At 40.2% G+C, this 18524-nt stretch overlaps 3 protein-coding genes across 3 annotated transcripts; 1 reads left to right on the top strand and 2 right to left on the bottom strand.

The window, feature by feature from the left end:
- Window positions 1-150: 150 nt before the first annotated feature.
- Window positions 151-1620, bottom strand: LOC125065595 (enoyl-CoA hydratase domain-containing protein 2, mitochondrial). The gene is made up of 3 exons (XM_047673299.1): window positions 990-1620; window positions 576-911; window positions 151-501 (listed from the first exon to the last, which is right to left on the bottom strand). Exons 1-3 carry the CDS (start codon window positions 1276-1278, stop codon window positions 236-238), a joined length of 891 nt encoding a protein of 296 aa, XP_047529255.1. The 5' UTR covers window positions 1279-1620; the 3' UTR covers window positions 151-235.
- A 669-nt stretch (window positions 1621-2289) lies between these two features.
- On the top strand, window positions 2290-3477 carry LOC125065781 (EKC/KEOPS complex subunit Tprkb-like). Its single transcript, XM_047673599.1, has one exon. It carries the CDS (start codon window positions 2469-2471, stop codon window positions 2997-2999), a length of 531 nt encoding a protein of 176 aa, XP_047529555.1. The 5' UTR covers window positions 2290-2468; the 3' UTR covers window positions 3000-3477.
- A 2627-nt stretch (window positions 3478-6104) lies between these two features.
- On the bottom strand, window positions 6105-18066 carry LOC125065956 (regulatory-associated protein of mTOR). Its single transcript, XM_047673815.1, is given in 28 exon segments — window positions 6105-6141; window positions 6484-6605; window positions 6752-6940; window positions 7074-7173; window positions 7280-7589; window positions 7733-7870; window positions 8120-8200; window positions 8437-8540; window positions 8658-8804; window positions 9068-9197; window positions 9266-9526; window positions 9993-10088; window positions 10172-10307; window positions 10393-10581; window positions 10625-10733; window positions 10849-10927; window positions 11004-11358; window positions 11542-11622; window positions 11706-11780; window positions 11908-12149; window positions 12285-12487; window positions 12562-12744; window positions 13039-13274; window positions 13465-13611; window positions 14319-14438; window positions 16042-16163; window positions 16286-16388; window positions 17758-18066. Coding segments are annotated over 28 exon segments (4272 nt in total). The 5' UTR covers window positions 17935-18066.
- Between the last annotated feature and the right edge of the window lie 458 nt (window positions 18067-18524).

Raw genomic sequence — 18524 nt, 5'->3', positions numbered from 1 at the left:
TATCATAAACACGTGTTTACTCTGGGCAAATTTATATTTTATGTACATATAGATAAAGCTAACTAACAAAAAAATTGTGATAATGTTATCAGAAAATTAAAATATTCTAAAATATTTTTATTTATTATTACATAATTAAAAGAGATAATATTGGTTTAACATTTAATAATAATAACAACAATAAAAATATTATTTGGTCCTGTTTTCAGTAAATTCTTATTATTACAAACTAATCTCAATGCCCTTGATATTGAGGTTTTCTCTTTTCCATGAAAGACAGCATTCCCTCCTGTCTGTCTTTAGTGGGAATATTTATTTCATAGCACTTCTGCTCCACTTCATAACCATCTTTGATGCTGAGTTGGACACCCTCATTGATAGCCTGCTTTGCACATCTCAGAGCGATGGGTGCATTTGAAATTATTTCACGAGCTATAGTCATTGATTTTTCAAAGGCAGCATTGTTCTTATTATTTTGTGGAACTACATGATTGACTAGTCCTAAAAACAAAACAAAAGTTACCAACCAGTGATATTAACAGTGAAATATGTATGAACTAATTTCAAAATCTTACCAAGATCTTTAGCTTCAGTTCCATTGACTATTCTAGATGTGAATATTAATTCTTTAGCAATATTTAGATGTACTACTCTAGGTAGTCTCTGGGTGCCACCAGCACCAGGGATAAGACCTCTTCCTGTTTCAATCAGACCTAGTTTTGCTGTTTCCGCAGCCACCCTAATATCACAAGCCAGAGCCAATTCTAATCCTCCCCCTACAGCCACCCCCTCGACAGCAGCTATTGTAGGCATTGGTAAATCCTCTATTTCTATAAATGTGTTTCTAAGTCCTCGCACAAATGTTGCAACTTCATCATCATTCATTTTAAACCTTTCCTTTAAATTTGCTCCTAAAATATTAAAATATATTATCATGTTTCTAATAAACAGCTAGTATTGGTTTCCACTCATTTATTAAATAAACGTACCAGCACAGAATATTCCAGGTACTAAACTATGCAGTATTACCACTGAGATTTTTGTGTCCTCTCGGATGAGTTGGTTGACTTCCCGCATAGATTGTATGAGATCAAAGCCAAGAGCGTTTCTTGCCTTTGGACTGTTCAAACCGTACACTGCAATCCCTTTATCCTCACCTCCTAATTTATGAAATACAATGGGCCCAACATTTTCGAAATCTTGTATTTTTGTTGATAAATATTTTACACTTTGAAGTTTTCTAATTTGTTTAAAAGAATTAACTCTTTGAATCCACATTTTAATTTTGACTCAATGTACAAGTTATAAGGTTATTAGTTACAGTGATAAGTAAAAGTGCAAATTCATTAGAATAATAAGTTACACAAAAACATCTATCTTATCGTATAAGATAACAGAGTTAAACAATATATAATTTAAATACACTTAAGTTAAACATATAAAAATGGATAAAATGTACCAATTATTACGTTCGTAATTTCTAGAACACAGTATATAAAGTTTATTCTAAAATTCCAAATACAAATTCAAATAATTTTGTTTGATAGGATCAAGGCCATTATGAATTGCTATGGCCTATGATATAGGAGTGAGCAACTTTCACTCTAATTTCAAATACAAACAGCTTATATTACTTTGATACTTAAATTTAATGACAAAGGAAGTAAGAATAAAAATCTTGTTATGTCGTTGTTAAATAAGGGATTCAACATGTAAAAAATAAAAGAAAATGAAACTGCACTTATATAATATAATAAAATGGTAAGATATTACGGTGTTGTAATGTATCTCTAAATTTTATATTTTTTTAAATTCTTACATTAAGTCCCTTTTTTTAAAAGTATTGACTGTTAATTCTGCAGCTATGCTTTCAACATATCTTCTTATGTCATTTTGTATTATTTGAACACTAAGGACGATTTTTTCGCCCTCTAAATGGTAAAAATTGTATATGTATATGTTTTGGCATGTTTAAGATATTATAGGGATATATATTTTGGCAATATATTTATTGTGTGATCGTGGTTACCGGAGAGTACCAAATCCAGTATCCAGTGACCTGTTTAGTCTAATGAACTTAATGCAGTTTGGACGGAAAAAGTAAAAAAAACATCACTTTACGACTAGTTCATTGGTAGCAAGCACTAAGCTTGCTACCAATGACGAAATACACAAAATTGCAGATGTTAGCCCAGCGCATACCACATTCATATTGTGTTTAACGTCTAACGTGTATTCTGTATTTATTCTCTGTAAGTTGAAATCAGAGAGAATAGAATAATTATGTCAATTGTCATTGTCAATATGTTTACATACAATTATGTCACATTGTGCATATATTTTTGATTTTTGTAATTAATAAAATATTTGTGTGTCTATTTTATACATTCATACCTTTCCATGAGTCAATAATAAACAGATTAATTTGGCTGACATTGTCGTATTGTATTGCTGCCAAAAAAAAAAAAATGTCTCCGGAACCTTACACTTGTGCTCTTGATCCTAAAACTGAAACGAGGGTCAAGATATATCTCATGAGGGATGTTAAGAACGTCGAAACGATAAGAAGCAATGTTATTGACGGTACCTGGAAATGTGCAGTAATAAAACCAAGCTTAATACTAGACATTCTTCAAGTTGTCGTAGCCGCGAACCGGGCCATACTGTCAGAAAGATCCAATACAATGGTAACGAAGACTGTTTACTCGGAAATATTGTACAATTTATCCCTGACTAAGAATATCTCACAAAGTCTAAGTAAATTTGGTGTTGAAAAGGACAACAGTGTACTCATCTGTTTTTTAGTTAATGAAACTGATGAAAGTGAAGACATTATAAATGCAATAGAAGGAGAATTATGTTCTTTGAGTGAATTAAATAAATTTACTAATTTAAAAGACGTTAAAAGTGCGTATAAATTGAATAATTTGAAATCTGATCTGGATTTGCTAGATGTCATTATAAGCAGAATGGTTACCAAGAGTTTTGTTAGTCATTAAAGTTTTGAGTATAAAATATTTTTTTTTAATTTTATGATATATTTTTTCCCATTATTTTTTCTTGAATTCAATTGAGTCTATTGCCAGTTCTTATTAGTAGAATCCACATTCGGAACTGGTAGTAGAGCACAGAGCTGAAGATTCAGAAGTACTTGTAAAAGATCTATTTGAATATAAAAGTTTTGATTGGATTGTAATTTTTGAATAATGTAAACAAAACTTTTACTAGTGAAATGGTATCTGGCTACCAGCAAATATATATATGTGCCAGGAACCCCCAGAAGTACTTCCGTATTGAAGCAATGCTTTGTTCCTGAGATTGCTATATCTCAAATAAAAGCAACCCTTTAATTCTAACCTTAAAATTAGGTTGTAATCAATTATTATGAAATTGAGTGACGTTCGGCGCAACGGGATGTGCAGTATCAGACTGACACTCATTTAACATTAACAGCTATTAATATTTGGTGTTTTTAGGGAAAATAATGAATTACAATCGCTATTGTTGGTGTCTAATGTAAAAACAGTAGCATTAAAACTCCAGAAAACTTGTTTATCAAAGAGCCAGATGATATTGAAATGTCAATTTTTGCCTATCTAACGCCACACCATGACAGCTTGTGTTTTAGGTCACTTAAAATAATTTTAATATAAAATATTAATGCGTTTATATGACTTAATATTTAAATAAATTTATACACATTATATTTTAATGTTTATCAAATTTCATAATTTATTTTTTACTACCGAAAGTACCCTATTACATACATTACATCAGAGTAACTTAGAAGTTGTCTACAGGTACTTACGATATTTTTGCTTATTTTTTTCAAAACGATTCCCTTTTGCGCAATTGACAAAATTAAATTATTAAAAGTTAATTATAAAAATTAAAAAAAGAACCAATGTTTTAAAATATTTATTATGTATATTTTTATAAAATGTCTTATTAATTAGACCACTTTTCATTATGTAACAGGTTTATTAATAATAGGTACCACGCATCTTCGGCGTTTGAAGAAGTTGCTGCTGTCGGAATTTATATACTCCTGAGCAAGAATGTAAAACTTAAATTTCAATTGATTATGCCAAAGATAAAATAAAATTGTCATTTTCAAACACAAAGGTAAAGGTGGCGGTATAAATGTAAATAAAAGAATTATATATGCACTTTGTTTTATTTTAACAACAACAATATTATTATGTAAAATGTACATTTTAAATTACACAATATAGTAAAAGCGATGATATAAACCAATTCATAATCGAAACTTAATTTTACATGTAATCAAGCTACCTTTTAAATGGTGTCCAGCTTTGTATAATTTGTATCACGCGAGTCCACGATTACATTGATTTCATCAACATACTCAACTTGTTCTTTAAATACCTATTATTTAAGTAAATAAATCGTTAAATGCTTATTATCGTTTACCTAAAACTAGAGCTACATCAGATTAATTTCACTCATTCGGTGTAAACCTAAATAAAACTTCGAACAACAACATAATTTGTAAAATCTAATTAAAACAAAAGAACACAAAATATCCAGCTGTTACGTAGTTATAAAAACTTAAATAAAAAAAATGGCATCTAATAACAATTGAGTTTTAGGAACTTTCTGATCACTAATCACAAACTTTACATCTGAAAATAAAATAAAATAAAAAAAACCTTTAAATAGAGTGACTGAGTATACGACGCAGCGAATGCACGTTTAGATTGTTATTTCTTACGTAGTCACAGTTGAGGGAAGAACACAAGCAGCCATTGGAGTATAATATTAAACAGTATTGTAAATATATCAGGTAGCACCTCTTGAACACTTTTTCGTTGAGACGTGCTACGTAAAATGCTAATATTTCGCTAAGTTCCGCTTAAAATGCTTAAATAATTCCCTAGTATCCCGCGGATTATGTTAAAATCATCATTATTATATATTTTTCAGAGTCAACTTTAGACTAAATTGGTGAGAGTACACACGAGACATAGACGAGAGAACAAATTTAAGGCACCTGTAAATAAAATCGATATTTTCTTGTGAGCGAGGAACGCAAACGTTGAGGAATGATGGTTTTAACACGGCTCCGGCCCCGAGACGCCATCATCGAACACTAAATAACTCTCATATTGCATTCACTTATGTTTAACACGGCGACGCCCATTATTGACGCGCTATATTAATTAAACCTATCGTGTCCTACACTTAGAGTACGTTACGGTTAATATACAAAGATATATTTGGCTAAATAAGTTGCATCATGTAACTGATTTGTTTGTTAATCGCGCGACATCATTTCATATAAATATTTCTACGCAGGAAACTGGGACCTAATCGTTTATAATTTTTTTGCGTAAGTCAGTTGTACATTAACACTATTTATTTGTGGTAATGTTTATCAATTATCTTGCCATTTTTTTTTCAGTATTATTTTAGAAAAAAGAAAAATAGCTCACCACCTCTTCATTAATGTACATATCGCTCATATCTCTTTAATTGTTGAATAATTTACAAATAAACCTTAGCACCTAAATTGATCGCAGTTAACTTCAAGTTTTTTAAATCAAGTAAAACAATATTTGGAAAAGTAACAATTATCGGAAATAGTTTGTATCCGCAGTACAATAAAAAAATATCACCCGAATTTTTCGAAATCGAATATCTTTTGTCAATGTTTTTATTTCGACCTGGCAACACCATTGGTTGATACCGTCGTTACTAAAGTAAGTTTCAGTAGCAGTTAGTTCCCTGAGTAGATCTCGTTGAAAATATGTTGTATAGGTAGCTCGTTTGTGTATCATAAGATGTGTGATTGAATGTTGTTCAATTTATGGCACTCATGTTAAGAAATCGGTGGGACTCGTACTGTAAAATAGTGTCAGGTTTAGATGAAAACAGAAAATATCGTTTAACTAATGTTGTTCAGAGCTCAGAGTTACATACTTCTATTTTTTTTTATATATGAAAATAAATTAAGAACTGTTCAGAAGTAGAAGTGAAAAGTTTCATTTATAATGCACAGAAAATAAATATATTAATATTGACTAGAACATTACGAACGGACGGGGAGTGTATTATGTCGGTGGGAGCTATTCAGGGAGCTACTACATGCGTTCTATGAGTTGACTTGCAAACTTATTTCTAAAATATTGGAAGTCAATTTTATACACACATACTCGTCCAAATGTATAAACTTTAATATTTCTAGTACAGAAGACTGAGAGAAAGTTTTGCTAGATTTTTAAAAGATATTCATAATTATTTTATTAGGATAAGATAAGTTGTAGTATTGTGATCTGGAAGAGTATGTGCGTGTGCAATGTATATATATACAAGTAGGTGTGTATGGAGTACAGTACCTTAGGGCTCAACTAAGCTTACTTAAGAATCTACATTACTTTTCTTGTCGGTGATGGTTATATATAAATATAACATAAGCTTATGTTAGAACTACCTGTAGTGTATCCGCAATACCAAACGTACTTTAGTTTGTTCAAGGAATATGCAAGCTCGCGCACTTCGATTTGTATCTCGGAAACCTGAGTGCGAGTGTGTTTCCGAGGATTTTTCAATGTTGTTATCCTCAGCTGAACTTCTTGATATTCCTAAAAATAAATAAAAAATGTTTTATATATTTAAAAACATAAATGTTATAACCACTATATTAAACATTAATAATATAAATATCCTTACTTGTCACACACAACTGATTATACATAAGTTAATATTTATGGTATGGGTTAACAGTCACCTGCGTGCGTGTACATGACGATAGCGATGGCGGAAATGGTGGCGGCGGTGGTGATGGCGGCAGAGGCGGGTGCGCTGTCACTGCGCAAAGGGCAGCGGCAGCGCCAGCCCGTAGAGCGAGGGTCACCGACGCGCCTCAGACACGTACACCGACACCGTGGAGTCCTTGGAGCCAACCCCCAGGGCACATCTGCGGCGACACAAACAGATCGGGTTAGCACGTTTTAAGCCCAAAATTAGATAATTTTATACAGCTGTTACTAATACAATTTTTGAAATGTAATGAGATACTACCTGAGCGGATGGAAGGCGAGACAGGAGACGGGCCCTATGCGAGCCCCCATGAAGCCTTCGTGAAACTTTATGGTGTTGAGCGCACCGCCCTTCAAGTCGTAAATGCTGATGCACTGATTCACCGACCCGCTGAAGAAGACGATACAAATTATAACGCGCTCCCTCGAGGCATATCTCAAACGAAACGAAGGAGCGAATAATTCGATCGAAGAGAGAAGTCAGGAATGTGACGCACCAGGCGATGAGCGGCGCGCGCGGGTGCACGTCGAGCGCGGCCAGCGGCGCCGGCGCGCGCAGCACGTGCAGCGGCCGCGCCAGCTTGCGCGCGTCGTACACGCGCACCTCGCCGTCGGCCGCGCCCGTCACCAGCGCGTGCGCGTCGTCGCGCGGCGCGGCGCACAGCACGGGCGCGGCGTGCGCGCGCAGCGCCGTCGTCGCCCGCGGCGCGCGCTCGTCCCACGCGCGCACCGAGCCGTCGCCGAAGCCGGCCAGCACGCGAGCCGCGCGCCCGCCGCGCCACAGCGACGTCGCCGCCGCCTCGCACTCTGGCCGCCATGCTCGATTGTTAGTACGGTGATACCGTTATGGTTATACACGGATATCGATCAAAATAAATTATTTTTTTGAAATGATTCGATTGCGCCTTCGAACCTAACGTGCGATAAGGGAGAAGGTCGTGTGTGAGTACCGGTGGGTATGTCGGCCTGCAGCAGCTCGGCGTGCGCGTCCCACAGGCGCACGGTGGCGGCCTGGCCGGCCAGCGCCAGCGAGCGTCGCGACGCGCTCCAGCGCAGCAGGGTGCCCGAGGGCGGCGCGCTGCTCCCCACTGCACGCGCACGAGCGGTATATGTTTATATTACATTTTGAATTCTGCGTACTGTTTGCACCATAAACCTTATTATTAATGATGTATAAATATTCGTTGTTTGCGCGTGGAATTTGAACAATGTCTATGTTTTTTATGTTTTTTTCTTGTCCATATTGTTCCCATTCTTTTGTCCACATACACCATGACGCAGTGTAAGATGACAATTATAAAACAAAGAAATATAACACCTCGCTCATGTGCACTCACTGTTGGGGTCAGAGAGCATCCCCTTGCTGCCACTCCGCTCGTCGGCCGGCGCGAACTGCTCCGTGACCAGCTGCGCCAGACCTGCACGACTCACTCGTCATTCACTTTAATTCTACAAGTGCCGGTCGGTCACTTAAGGTTACCACTTAAGGCAATTTAACAAAGGCAAATTTTAGTAGTTATGATTTATATGAGTTTCTGTAAAGGGACATATGGTTGGAATCGATATTGTATAGATGTCATATTAGAAGGTTGGTTATATTAAATGCTGCATTCATTGGTAAGTGTAAGTGTATGGTGGGGTGCGATGCACTGACTGTAGAGCGGCTGCGCGGAGGGCGGGCGGTAGTCGGGCGCCGGCCGCACGTCGAGCGCCCGCCACGCCGACACCAGCGCCGGCTCCATGCCGCTGCCCGACGGCCTGCAACGCACAGTTGTTATTGATATCGATCATTCGACTCTAGCGTTGTGGTCGAATACGGTCATTACATTTTAAATTCTCCAGTCAGTGTATATATATATGTAGCACGTTCGTCACCTGTAGATGGCAAGGTGTCCCTGGTGCGAGGCGACGGCTAGCAGTGCGTGGTGGTGCGCGTTGAGGTAGGCCAGCGACGTGATGCGGCCCCACGCGCGTCTCCACGATCCGACGCAAAGCTTGGCCGCCGTGCCCCAGTCCCAGATCCTGGAGATGTCGAAGGAAAATAGTTAGGGCACGACTTTAAAAAAATTACTGCTTTGTCCAATTTCCTACATGTATGACAAAGGCGCAAAGCGTTACAGTTGTAGTAGTGAGCACAAACAGGTGCCGACAATCTTTACGTTGCTCGTACGCTATAAACTAATACAGAGAATATATATTATGTAATCTTCGACTCGAGTGTCGTACTAGGGTCTGAGTTCGATCTATAAGCAGTGGGCCCAAGTAGCCGGGTGGATGCTACGCACCCGAAATTTTCTTTGGAAGCGAGCGCGGCGTGCTGCTCGTAGGGGTGGAACAGCACCACCGCCGGCGGCAGCGGGCAGCGCGAGTGGAACGCGACCGTCTCCAGGCGGGGCGGGTGCGACGCGCGCAGGGCTGAAACACACGGCGCTTTAAGGCCCCCGCTGCCCCGCGGCGAGACGGGCGCCCCGGCAGACGCTCACCGCGGGCCTCCCGGCGGATGCTGCGGTTGCGCGCGCGGCGCCACACGCGCTCGTGGTGCGCGCGGCTCTCGCAGTCGGCGGGCGCGCGCGCCGCGTGGGCCGCGCCCGCGCCCGCGCCCTCCGCGCCCGCCGCCGCGCCGTCGCCGGCCTGCGCCGCCGCGAAGGGGCCCGTGGCGCCGCCCGACGCGTCCCCGCGCGCGAACTGCGCCGTCGCCCACTCCACGAACTGAGTCGATACTATCACTTTCTTCGTCGATTGACCTGAGGATATATAATATTAGTAAAAATTGTATGTTCGTACATTTATTTATTATTTTATTTATTGGTATTAACATCAACAGTCTGCAAATTTCCCACTACTGGGCTGAGGCCTCCTCTTCCTTTGAGGTTTAGAGCATTTTTCACCACGCTGCTCCAATACGAGTTAGTGGATACACATATGGTAGAATTTCATTGAAATTATACAAATACAGGTTTCCTCACGTTATTTTACTTCACCGCCGAGCACGAAACGAATTATGAACACAAATTAAGCACAAGAAAATTCAGTGGTGCTTGCGTGGGTTTGTACCCACAATCATCGATTGAGACGCACGCTTTCTAGCCATGTCTCCACCTCTACATTTATTGGTATTATGTAACGCGATTCTTCCCTAACGCAGTTCGGGTAGGTCACAGCCTCGCTTGATTGTAGATATTATAAAAATATAGCAAGTTGTATACTAACTAGAATTAGAGGAGGTCGAGTCTCGTTCGCGGTCACGATGCGCCACCGAGTCCTCTGATATCGTGTGCGGGAGACCAGACTTTCCCCGGCGGTGACCTGGGCATACGTCTCACAGTTAATAATTATATATATTAAAAAAATCCATGTCCAGCAGTATTCCAATTCGCAGTCATACGTACCCATGTGCGGTAACGTGCGCGAGTCGTGGTGCGCGTGCGGTGCTCGGGTGTTGGGCGACGGCGGCAGCGAACTAGACCCCCCACCGCTATGCGAGTGGGGCGGATGACGCTCCACGTCGCGGCCGACGCTGTCTACCTGATTGGACATTTTTAAAATAGTTATAGACTCCGAACCGCTCGATACGGACGAGTCTAAGCACGGGCTGCCGCTCCGACGGTACCTGGTTAGAGACGTACGCGATGATGTCGGCCGCCATCTGTGCCAGTTGCGGGTGCGGCTCGCGAGCCATCGCGCACAGCGTGCCCCACAGCTTCATGTACACCGAGCCGAAACCTGCGCACGACGCACTACACAGTGAAATACCGATACCATACCATACCGAGGGCTGAGCGAGTATCGTAATGCAAAGGGACGGTACCGATGGCGGGCAGCGCGAGCGCGGGCGGCAGCGCGTGCGGCGCGCGCGCGGCGGGCGGCGTGCGCGCGGCCGCCAGCGCGTCCTGCCCCGTGTCCACGCGCCCCGCGCGCCCGCCGCGCCCGCTCTCCCTGCGCACACGGCCACTGCGTCATTATACATCGACGTCGACCGATATTTTATCGATTCGCTAAATGTTGGATGTAACTTTTTGAGTAATATAATATATAAAACATAGAGAGAGATAGGATGGGGGCTCACCTGTCGCTGCGTCGCACCCTCTCGTTGATGTACACGGCGATGAAGTGTTGCTCGAATATTAAAACCATCCACTGGAGCGCTGCAACAACGAGACGCGAGCATAGAGTGCGGCCGTCGGGGGGCTGGCGGGTGGGGTGCGGGGAGGGGTCGGTTACCGGCGAGGATCTCGGCGCGCACGAGCGGCGAGGCGTCGTCGCGCAGGCGCGCCGCCAGCTGCACGGCCACCTGCTGGTCGAGCGCGTTGGCGTGGTCGGTGCGCGCGGGCGCGGCGGCGCCGGCCGACACGAAGGCGGCGAGCGCGAAGGCGCAGGCGGCGCGCACCTCGGGGCGCGGGTGCGGCAGCAGCGCCGCCAGCTTCTCGTGCGCCAGGTCGCGCACGCCGGCCCAGCGCGCCGCGTCCCAGCCGCGCCACAGGCGGCCCAGGCCGATGCAGGCCCACTGCTGCAGGCGCCAGCCCGCGCGCTCGGCGCCCTCGCCCAGCTGCTCGAGGCACGCCGATATCATCGAGCCCTGCGTTCGCGTTCAACAGTCGCATGTATTCAAATCGTTCCAGAGAACGACACCGGATAGCATGTCCGATAATATAGTGCATGAAAATAATATTATATTAGTTGATAATATTTGTAAAGGATATTGCTGACGCAGATGGCATAATAATTAGTATCGTTAGAACACTTGAAAAAATGAGTATACCTGCAAAGCGGCCTCTTGTCCCGCCGGGTAGTTGTCGACGATGCCAGCTAAAACAAATGCAGCCAGTGTCCGATGTTCAGTCTGAAAATGGATTTGATTTAAAATATATATTTTTTAAATTTAAAATTAACATGAATGAAAAATCTAATAATAATTAAACTTACATCAACCGATGGGTCTTGCAGTATAGATAAGAAGTACTTGTGACCTTTTGCATTCACCAAATCCACTTGACAAGTCTGCAATAGGGAAAAAATAATGTTATACTGAACGGTCTCACTAATCACACGTAAAGGTTAAACAAATTTAAGTAAGTTAGTTTTTATGGTACATACATTTACATAGTTTTAGATGACAAATACTCACGGGGTCCACGGCAATGATTTTGGCCCAGATGTAGACCATGGAGGCGCGCAGGTCGTGCGCGGAAGCCTGCAGAAGCTTGAGCATGTAGGGGAAGATGCCCACGGCCAGCACGGCGCGCACGGCCCACGCGCCCAGCGACAGGAAGCGGCACAGGATCTGCAGCGCGCGCACACGGTGCAGCGTGCTCAGCAGCACCTGCAGCACCATGGGCAGCTGGTCGGGCGGCGGCCGCGACACCGACCCTGCGGACACGCCCGCACTCATTCTACGTTCTCACGTCGCGTTATCGAACGTTCACCGATCAAATCGGATCTCTAATAATTCCGTCAGATCTATTCAGAATACTTTTTAATTGTCGAATTGGGCGTTTTACTCACAATTTCCGAGGTCGAGCCACAGCTGGAAGGCGGTGAGTTGGTCGCGGAAGAAGGGCGAGTGCCGGTAGTGGTGGTGCGGGCGCTCCAGCAGCGCCGGCAGCTGCGCCAGCGCAAGGTCCAGCGTGTGCTCCCACGCCGCCCACAGCGGGTGGCGCGCCAGCGACGGCAGCGCCGGCGACGACACGGGCGTGCAGTTGTACGACCTGCCGGGGGGAGCATGTACACTCGGTCGCGGGTCGGGGATCCCGGGGGGGCGGGCGGCTCGCACGCTATCTACCTCATGATCCTGTCGGCCAGCAGGAAGTTTCGGCACAGGCTAGCGGTAAGGAGATCCGCCCGGAATAGTTGCTGGAACAGGTCCGGGGGTAGCGAACTCCACGCGATGGTGTCGGTTATGGCCGTGAAGATCCAGTTCAACTCGCCCAGCATCGTCCGGCGGTCGGTCACCTGACCGGGGATCCTGGAAAGAGCAATAAAACGGACTCTAGTCCTGTATCAGAATAAAGAAAAAATATATACAGATTCACGTGTGTGTGCTTATATAATTTATGAAACACTATCTCGACGTACGTACATGTCGTCAATATCATCGTTGTCCTAACCCGTATCTTAAGTAGAAATGAACTGTGAATCTCATCATGTCTCAATACAGATATAAACACTGCACATTGTGCTGGCCTTCTATTTAATAAAATATCGTCGCATTGAGTCCAAAGCGAATATGGCGGAGGCGAATATGGCGGAGGGGACGCACTTGTCGATGAGGTCGACGAGGTCGGCGCGCGCGACGCGCAGGCGCGTGCGCAGCACGAACCACTTGATGGCCATCTTGACGGGCGTGGTGAGGCACGCCGTGAACAGGTCGGCCGGCAGCTCGGGCGACATGGGCAGGCTCTGGCCGGCCGCGCACGCCGCCAGCTGGATGCAGTTCCGGTAGCACACCGGCGCCGGCCCGGCCGCTCCCGTCGCGCCCGCCGCGCTCGCCTGCATCTGCGGCCGCGGCTCGGCGGAGGTTAATTACGAGTGTCTGCTTTAACGCGCAAGCACAGTGATTACATTTGAAAATTACTTTTATTCATATTTTGTTTTATTTTGTCACTAAAAATATATTATCGTTTGATTTTTGGTAGTAATGTTCCCTTGGACACTGCTTGCACTCTGAGTACACTTAGAATCGCACCTCATAGTCCCTCTCGTGCTGCTCCGCGAACTGCTTGAAGTTGTCGACGATGACTCCGGCGTTGGAGCAGTCGTACACGTACAGCGACGGGGCGCCCATCCACGTCTGCAGGTCGTACATGGACAGGGGAATGTACTGGGTGTAAGCCTGTGGAAATTCATAAAAATTACAGTACATTCAGTACATTCTGTACTATAAAATGCAATTTAAAATAAAATTATTTTTATATTGTCGTATTTGACAATTTAAAAATAAAAAGAAACACAATATTTCGACACCTACAATTTCTACTACGCTAATTTTAGTGAAAATCGTTTTTTTGTGCCAAGTTGCTTAAAATTTGTTACTTTATATGTATTTATAAAATCGTGAAAAAATATACAAAATTAACGAACTTACAAATTTATACAACCCTACTAAAAGTATAATACCCACACACAACCCTACTAATTTTTAAATCAATCGATTTATATTACGCTAACAATTATTAGCGGAGTGTGCGCACACTTTAGAATTAGCGCAGTACAAACGGTTGGTGTCGATTTTTGAAACAGTAAAATTATTTAGAAATGATCTGTGCAAAAAAACATTAAACATAAAGTAGCAGTAAAATTGTTAATGTCCATTTTGCAAATGTCTGTGGGCGAAGGTTATTATGTTATTATTATATACAGGGCTAAGGCTGAGCAGGTGTTGAGCAGAACGTTAGGACCTCACTTCGCCAAAGCGATGCTGCTCCAAGGCGGGTCGATCTTCACGACGTTTTCCTTCACATTTATTTCACCAATACTCAACTCAACAGTAGGACACCCAACTAGCTACCCAGGCTATGTACAAAGTAACGTGCCACGTACCCGATTAAATACCCAAATCTCTCCCTGGGACGTCGGCTTGGGCACGCCGTGTCCGTTGTAGTGAAACAGAACGCGCTCCTCCTTCGCGTTTCGCCGCAGCGAGCAGCAAAGTTTTTTGATCTGCGAAGAAAGATTTTATACATTTAAAAAGAAAGCTAAGAAATAAGGTATCACCGGATTTAGTACATCTAGTCAGAATGTAAGCTGAATGGAAATAAAAGAAAGATATTTCCTGCTACAAGAACCTCCAAGTTTTGAAGTTGTCGTTTACGCTGGTGTACAAGATTGTCAGTATAAAAACGCACCCTCGTAAATCCGTTGGTTCTGCGAGTGAACTCTTTCTGATTGTGTTGAATTTGCCGCTCATTTGACTTTGTCCTATAATACGTCACACTAATCACTATACGTATTTGAAAACAGTCTCCGCTATCCGCGGATATAGTTTTGTTATATTTATGACATGTTGTCCGTGCTTTTGTATGTTGTAGATTTTATGAGATATAATTTATATGACAACGTAGTTGGAGATACAAATGACGGTAATAAAATAGAAAAAAATACAGGAAATCTTAATAGCCTGGGATTATCTTACTGTTCCTCAAACACCGAAGCGAAATGAATAAAATTGAATATTCATTCATTCAACATATATTATTATATTTATCAATAATTAAACAATTCTTTCCTTGTTGTTTACAGGAAGACAGTATTGAATCATCTTAGAAACGGGTCAATCTATACTTGTTTTTTTTTTGTGTTATGAATGAAATATACAAGCACTAATTAATATGTACCCATGCTCATGAGATTAATAATTATTGATTATATGATGTAGATTTTGGTAATAATTAATAGTTAACTATTGCTGGCTTGTTTTTAGGCAAAAAAAATTCAATGTCCGAAAACTTACTCCGCGACCAGACTATACAAAATTCATATTAGTTAGTTAATCTTTAGTCATTCGGAGTTAGAATCCTAAACCTTAATAAATAAACATCTAATTGCGAAACGTATTTTCACTAATAATAACACGGTTAGTCAACGCGTATTTCGGTTACGCTAAATGTAAGTAGAGCGAGGTCGCGCCGGTCGCACCCCCGCTAATTACCTAACACACCCAAACAGCCACTCATCGTCGCCCACGTACGTCCATTGCCCTCAAACCTCTGAGATGTTATGATTCTAAGACCTCCGTTTGTAGTTATTTTGAATGTCTGGATCAAAATACATGTTTTTAGTTTAATTATTTTAATGACAAATTTATGAAGTCATAGTATTAACCATAGGTTCCCATAAGTCGGTTGTCAGCCATTATCTAGTAATTGGACAGTTACACAGGATATATCATAGAGCACAAATACATGTGAATTTTCTATTCTCTCAATCTTTACATACAATGGAATAACAACTACTGGAATTCTCATTCAGCGTTTAATTTTAGAAGCATTCGTGATTCTGAATACACAGTAGTACCTGTACACTAGTCGGGTAGTGTGTAAGGCATAGTAAATTCCAGACTTAAATATCTAAATAGTTGACAGAAAAATCTTACAACTTTTTATTTGTATGTCCTAGGTTAGACCAACAAGGTAGAAAGTATTAAGAAGAAAGTAACAAAGATTTGAATAATAATGTTTTGATCCAATGAAGCTTAGGTCTATTGTAATCACCATTAAAACAAACTACATATATCCAGGAATTCATTCGAAGACAATATACATACCTCATCACTTGTGGGATCCAAGGATTGTTTGTATCGCGCGCGCGGCTGCCAGCGCTCGTACTGTGTTTGTAGAGCATGTCCTATAGTCTCTAAAGCCTTGGTCGGAGACAGTGAATTCGGATCTGCAGTGTCAAACATATTTCTATAGTTACTTGATAAATATGGGTAACATATAATAATATCAGTCTGTTTGTTGAATAGATAATTATGAATTAAATTTTATTAAATAATATTAAATACATACCTATCCAGCACTCCAGCCTGGCACAAGGTTGTGTCTTGACAACATCCGGAGGATCAACGCCCACATTAAGGCACAACACCAGTGCAACACAGTGGGTCTTGTACTAGAAATAATCATTATTTAACATATGGTAAATATTCATTTCTGTGATGTAAAAGACTTAAAATAGATTAATTTGACACAATCAAATGTAGATATTAAAAGCATATTTATGTATTTTTAGTTTAAAACTCAACTCATTGAAGGTTATCAAGGTTGCAAGGCAAAGTATATGAAGAAAGCTAGATAAACAGTGACTTAAAGAAGAGTATTATTTTCTAAACATTGTAAGATTACTTTATCATGTAATATAAACTTTAATTAATGTTCAAATAAACTAATAAATGTCTTATAGGAATAATTTACATTTCAAAAATAAACCTGTGTAAAACATCATTCAATTGAGTTCCTATAAGAATGCTTTTTTAATAATTATTACATAGGTTTTATTTACTTATATTTCTAGTTAATTATGCCTTTATTGTTTGAATACAAATTATTATCCATGTTTTGAATTGGATGGTCCAAAATTGACATGAGTGAATATGAGAAAAGCTTTGTTATAAAAAGTTAAGCAAGGGATGCTAGGTTTGAGGCATATTACATATCTCCGAGAGCCTAATTTAAGGCCAGCCAACAAACATTTATTATAGTACAAGGAAGTTTAACTTTCTGTGTAGTCTTCCATTCATAATGATCACAACTCACTAAAATGAATATATAATTATAGTCTCCATACAGAGTAAGTTCATGTTTTAGGTTCAAAAATTGGTCAGAAGAAATTCAATCTTGATAGAAAAAAAAATTTCATTTACATGGACTTAGAATTTGTCGATACAATACAATAAATTAATTTATTTGGCATTTTCTAAGCTTTTAAAACTATGGATACTTTTACTTCTTACTATTTTAACTTAACATAGATTTCTATTAGATGCAAGCAAACATTTAGTTGTTAGTGTTTGTTAATTATTTTTTCTTGCTTCTCTTATCTATTTATGTGTTGTGCCATTAAGTATTTTAAATAAAAAAGAAAAATAAAATAATATATTAATTGTGTCAATTTTATTAAAAATATAATTAATTAAGTATTAAAGGAGCAATATATACTGTGGAATATTATACACAAATATAACAATAATTATATATTTCCTGTGTAAAGTAAGTAAGAATGTTTAAATTAACTGAAATTTGGGAAAAATAACACAGTATATTCTCACTTAATAACAAACATTTTAACAATTTTCTACAAATTTAATTATTTGAAAATTACTATAATTTTTACCATTAGAAACATTTTGTATGTTTACAATTTTTATCTGAGGAGGAAATGTATAGGTCCATGTGCGTTTGTTTTTAACTTAATATGTCCTGTCTGCCACAATATACGCAGTTACGTCGTAGTTTACCAAACAAACACTGTTTACACGTACCTTTTCTTTGACTCTCCAAGAGTGTTCTTCGCGCTCGGCTCCCTTTATGGGCTCCAAGTGCCTCGGTTTGTCAAAACTTAGAACCAGATCATCCTCAAAATCCGAGGAGTCACTATCAGGCTCTCCACTGTTATCCTCATCATCGTTAAGCGCGAGATAAGGAGGCATATCTGTCATTTTCACTCAACGCTTTTTCACAATTCCGTCGATTTTTAACGCTCAACGTATGCAAACATTAAATGAAAACATTTTCAAAACCTCACAGAATCATGTGCGCGTCCATTTTTCAACACCACATGGGAATAAACAATTTGCTTCATTCCACGAATGACATTTACTATAATTTACAAACAAAAATAGAAAATCGGTATGATAATTTAAAAACCGGTTAATTATTATTGTAATTTTAAATTACAAAAAATATTCTATATCATTTGATAAATATTGATAATAATATTTTAATAAATTAAACAATCATTTTTTAACAAATATAAGTAAAAAATATATTTTTTCGTTAAAAAGTAATACTTAACTTACAAAATAATTTGCTGATAGTTGATGATTTTATTGATAATGTTTTCAGTTACTTGGATTATCTTCGTAATTGTATACAAAATAAATTGGGGTTAATGTTGCCAGATCTCTCGTTTCAATCCTTACTCTTAGAGGATTTATTTAACCAATTAGTTAAATGTAAATATGTATTTATTTTATATGCATATAACGTATACTGTATACTCTTTCGTTAATTGCTCTTAATTACAGCT

Source organism: Vanessa atalanta, chromosome 8 (assembly GCF_905147765.1).
Source record: "Vanessa atalanta chromosome 8, ilVanAtal1.2, whole genome shotgun sequence".
NCBI classification, from domain to species: Eukaryota; Metazoa; Arthropoda; class Insecta; order Lepidoptera; family Nymphalidae; genus Vanessa; species Vanessa atalanta.
The sequence above is the reverse complement of the archived record's forward strand: the minus strand, read 5'-3'. Positions and strand labels throughout refer to the sequence as shown.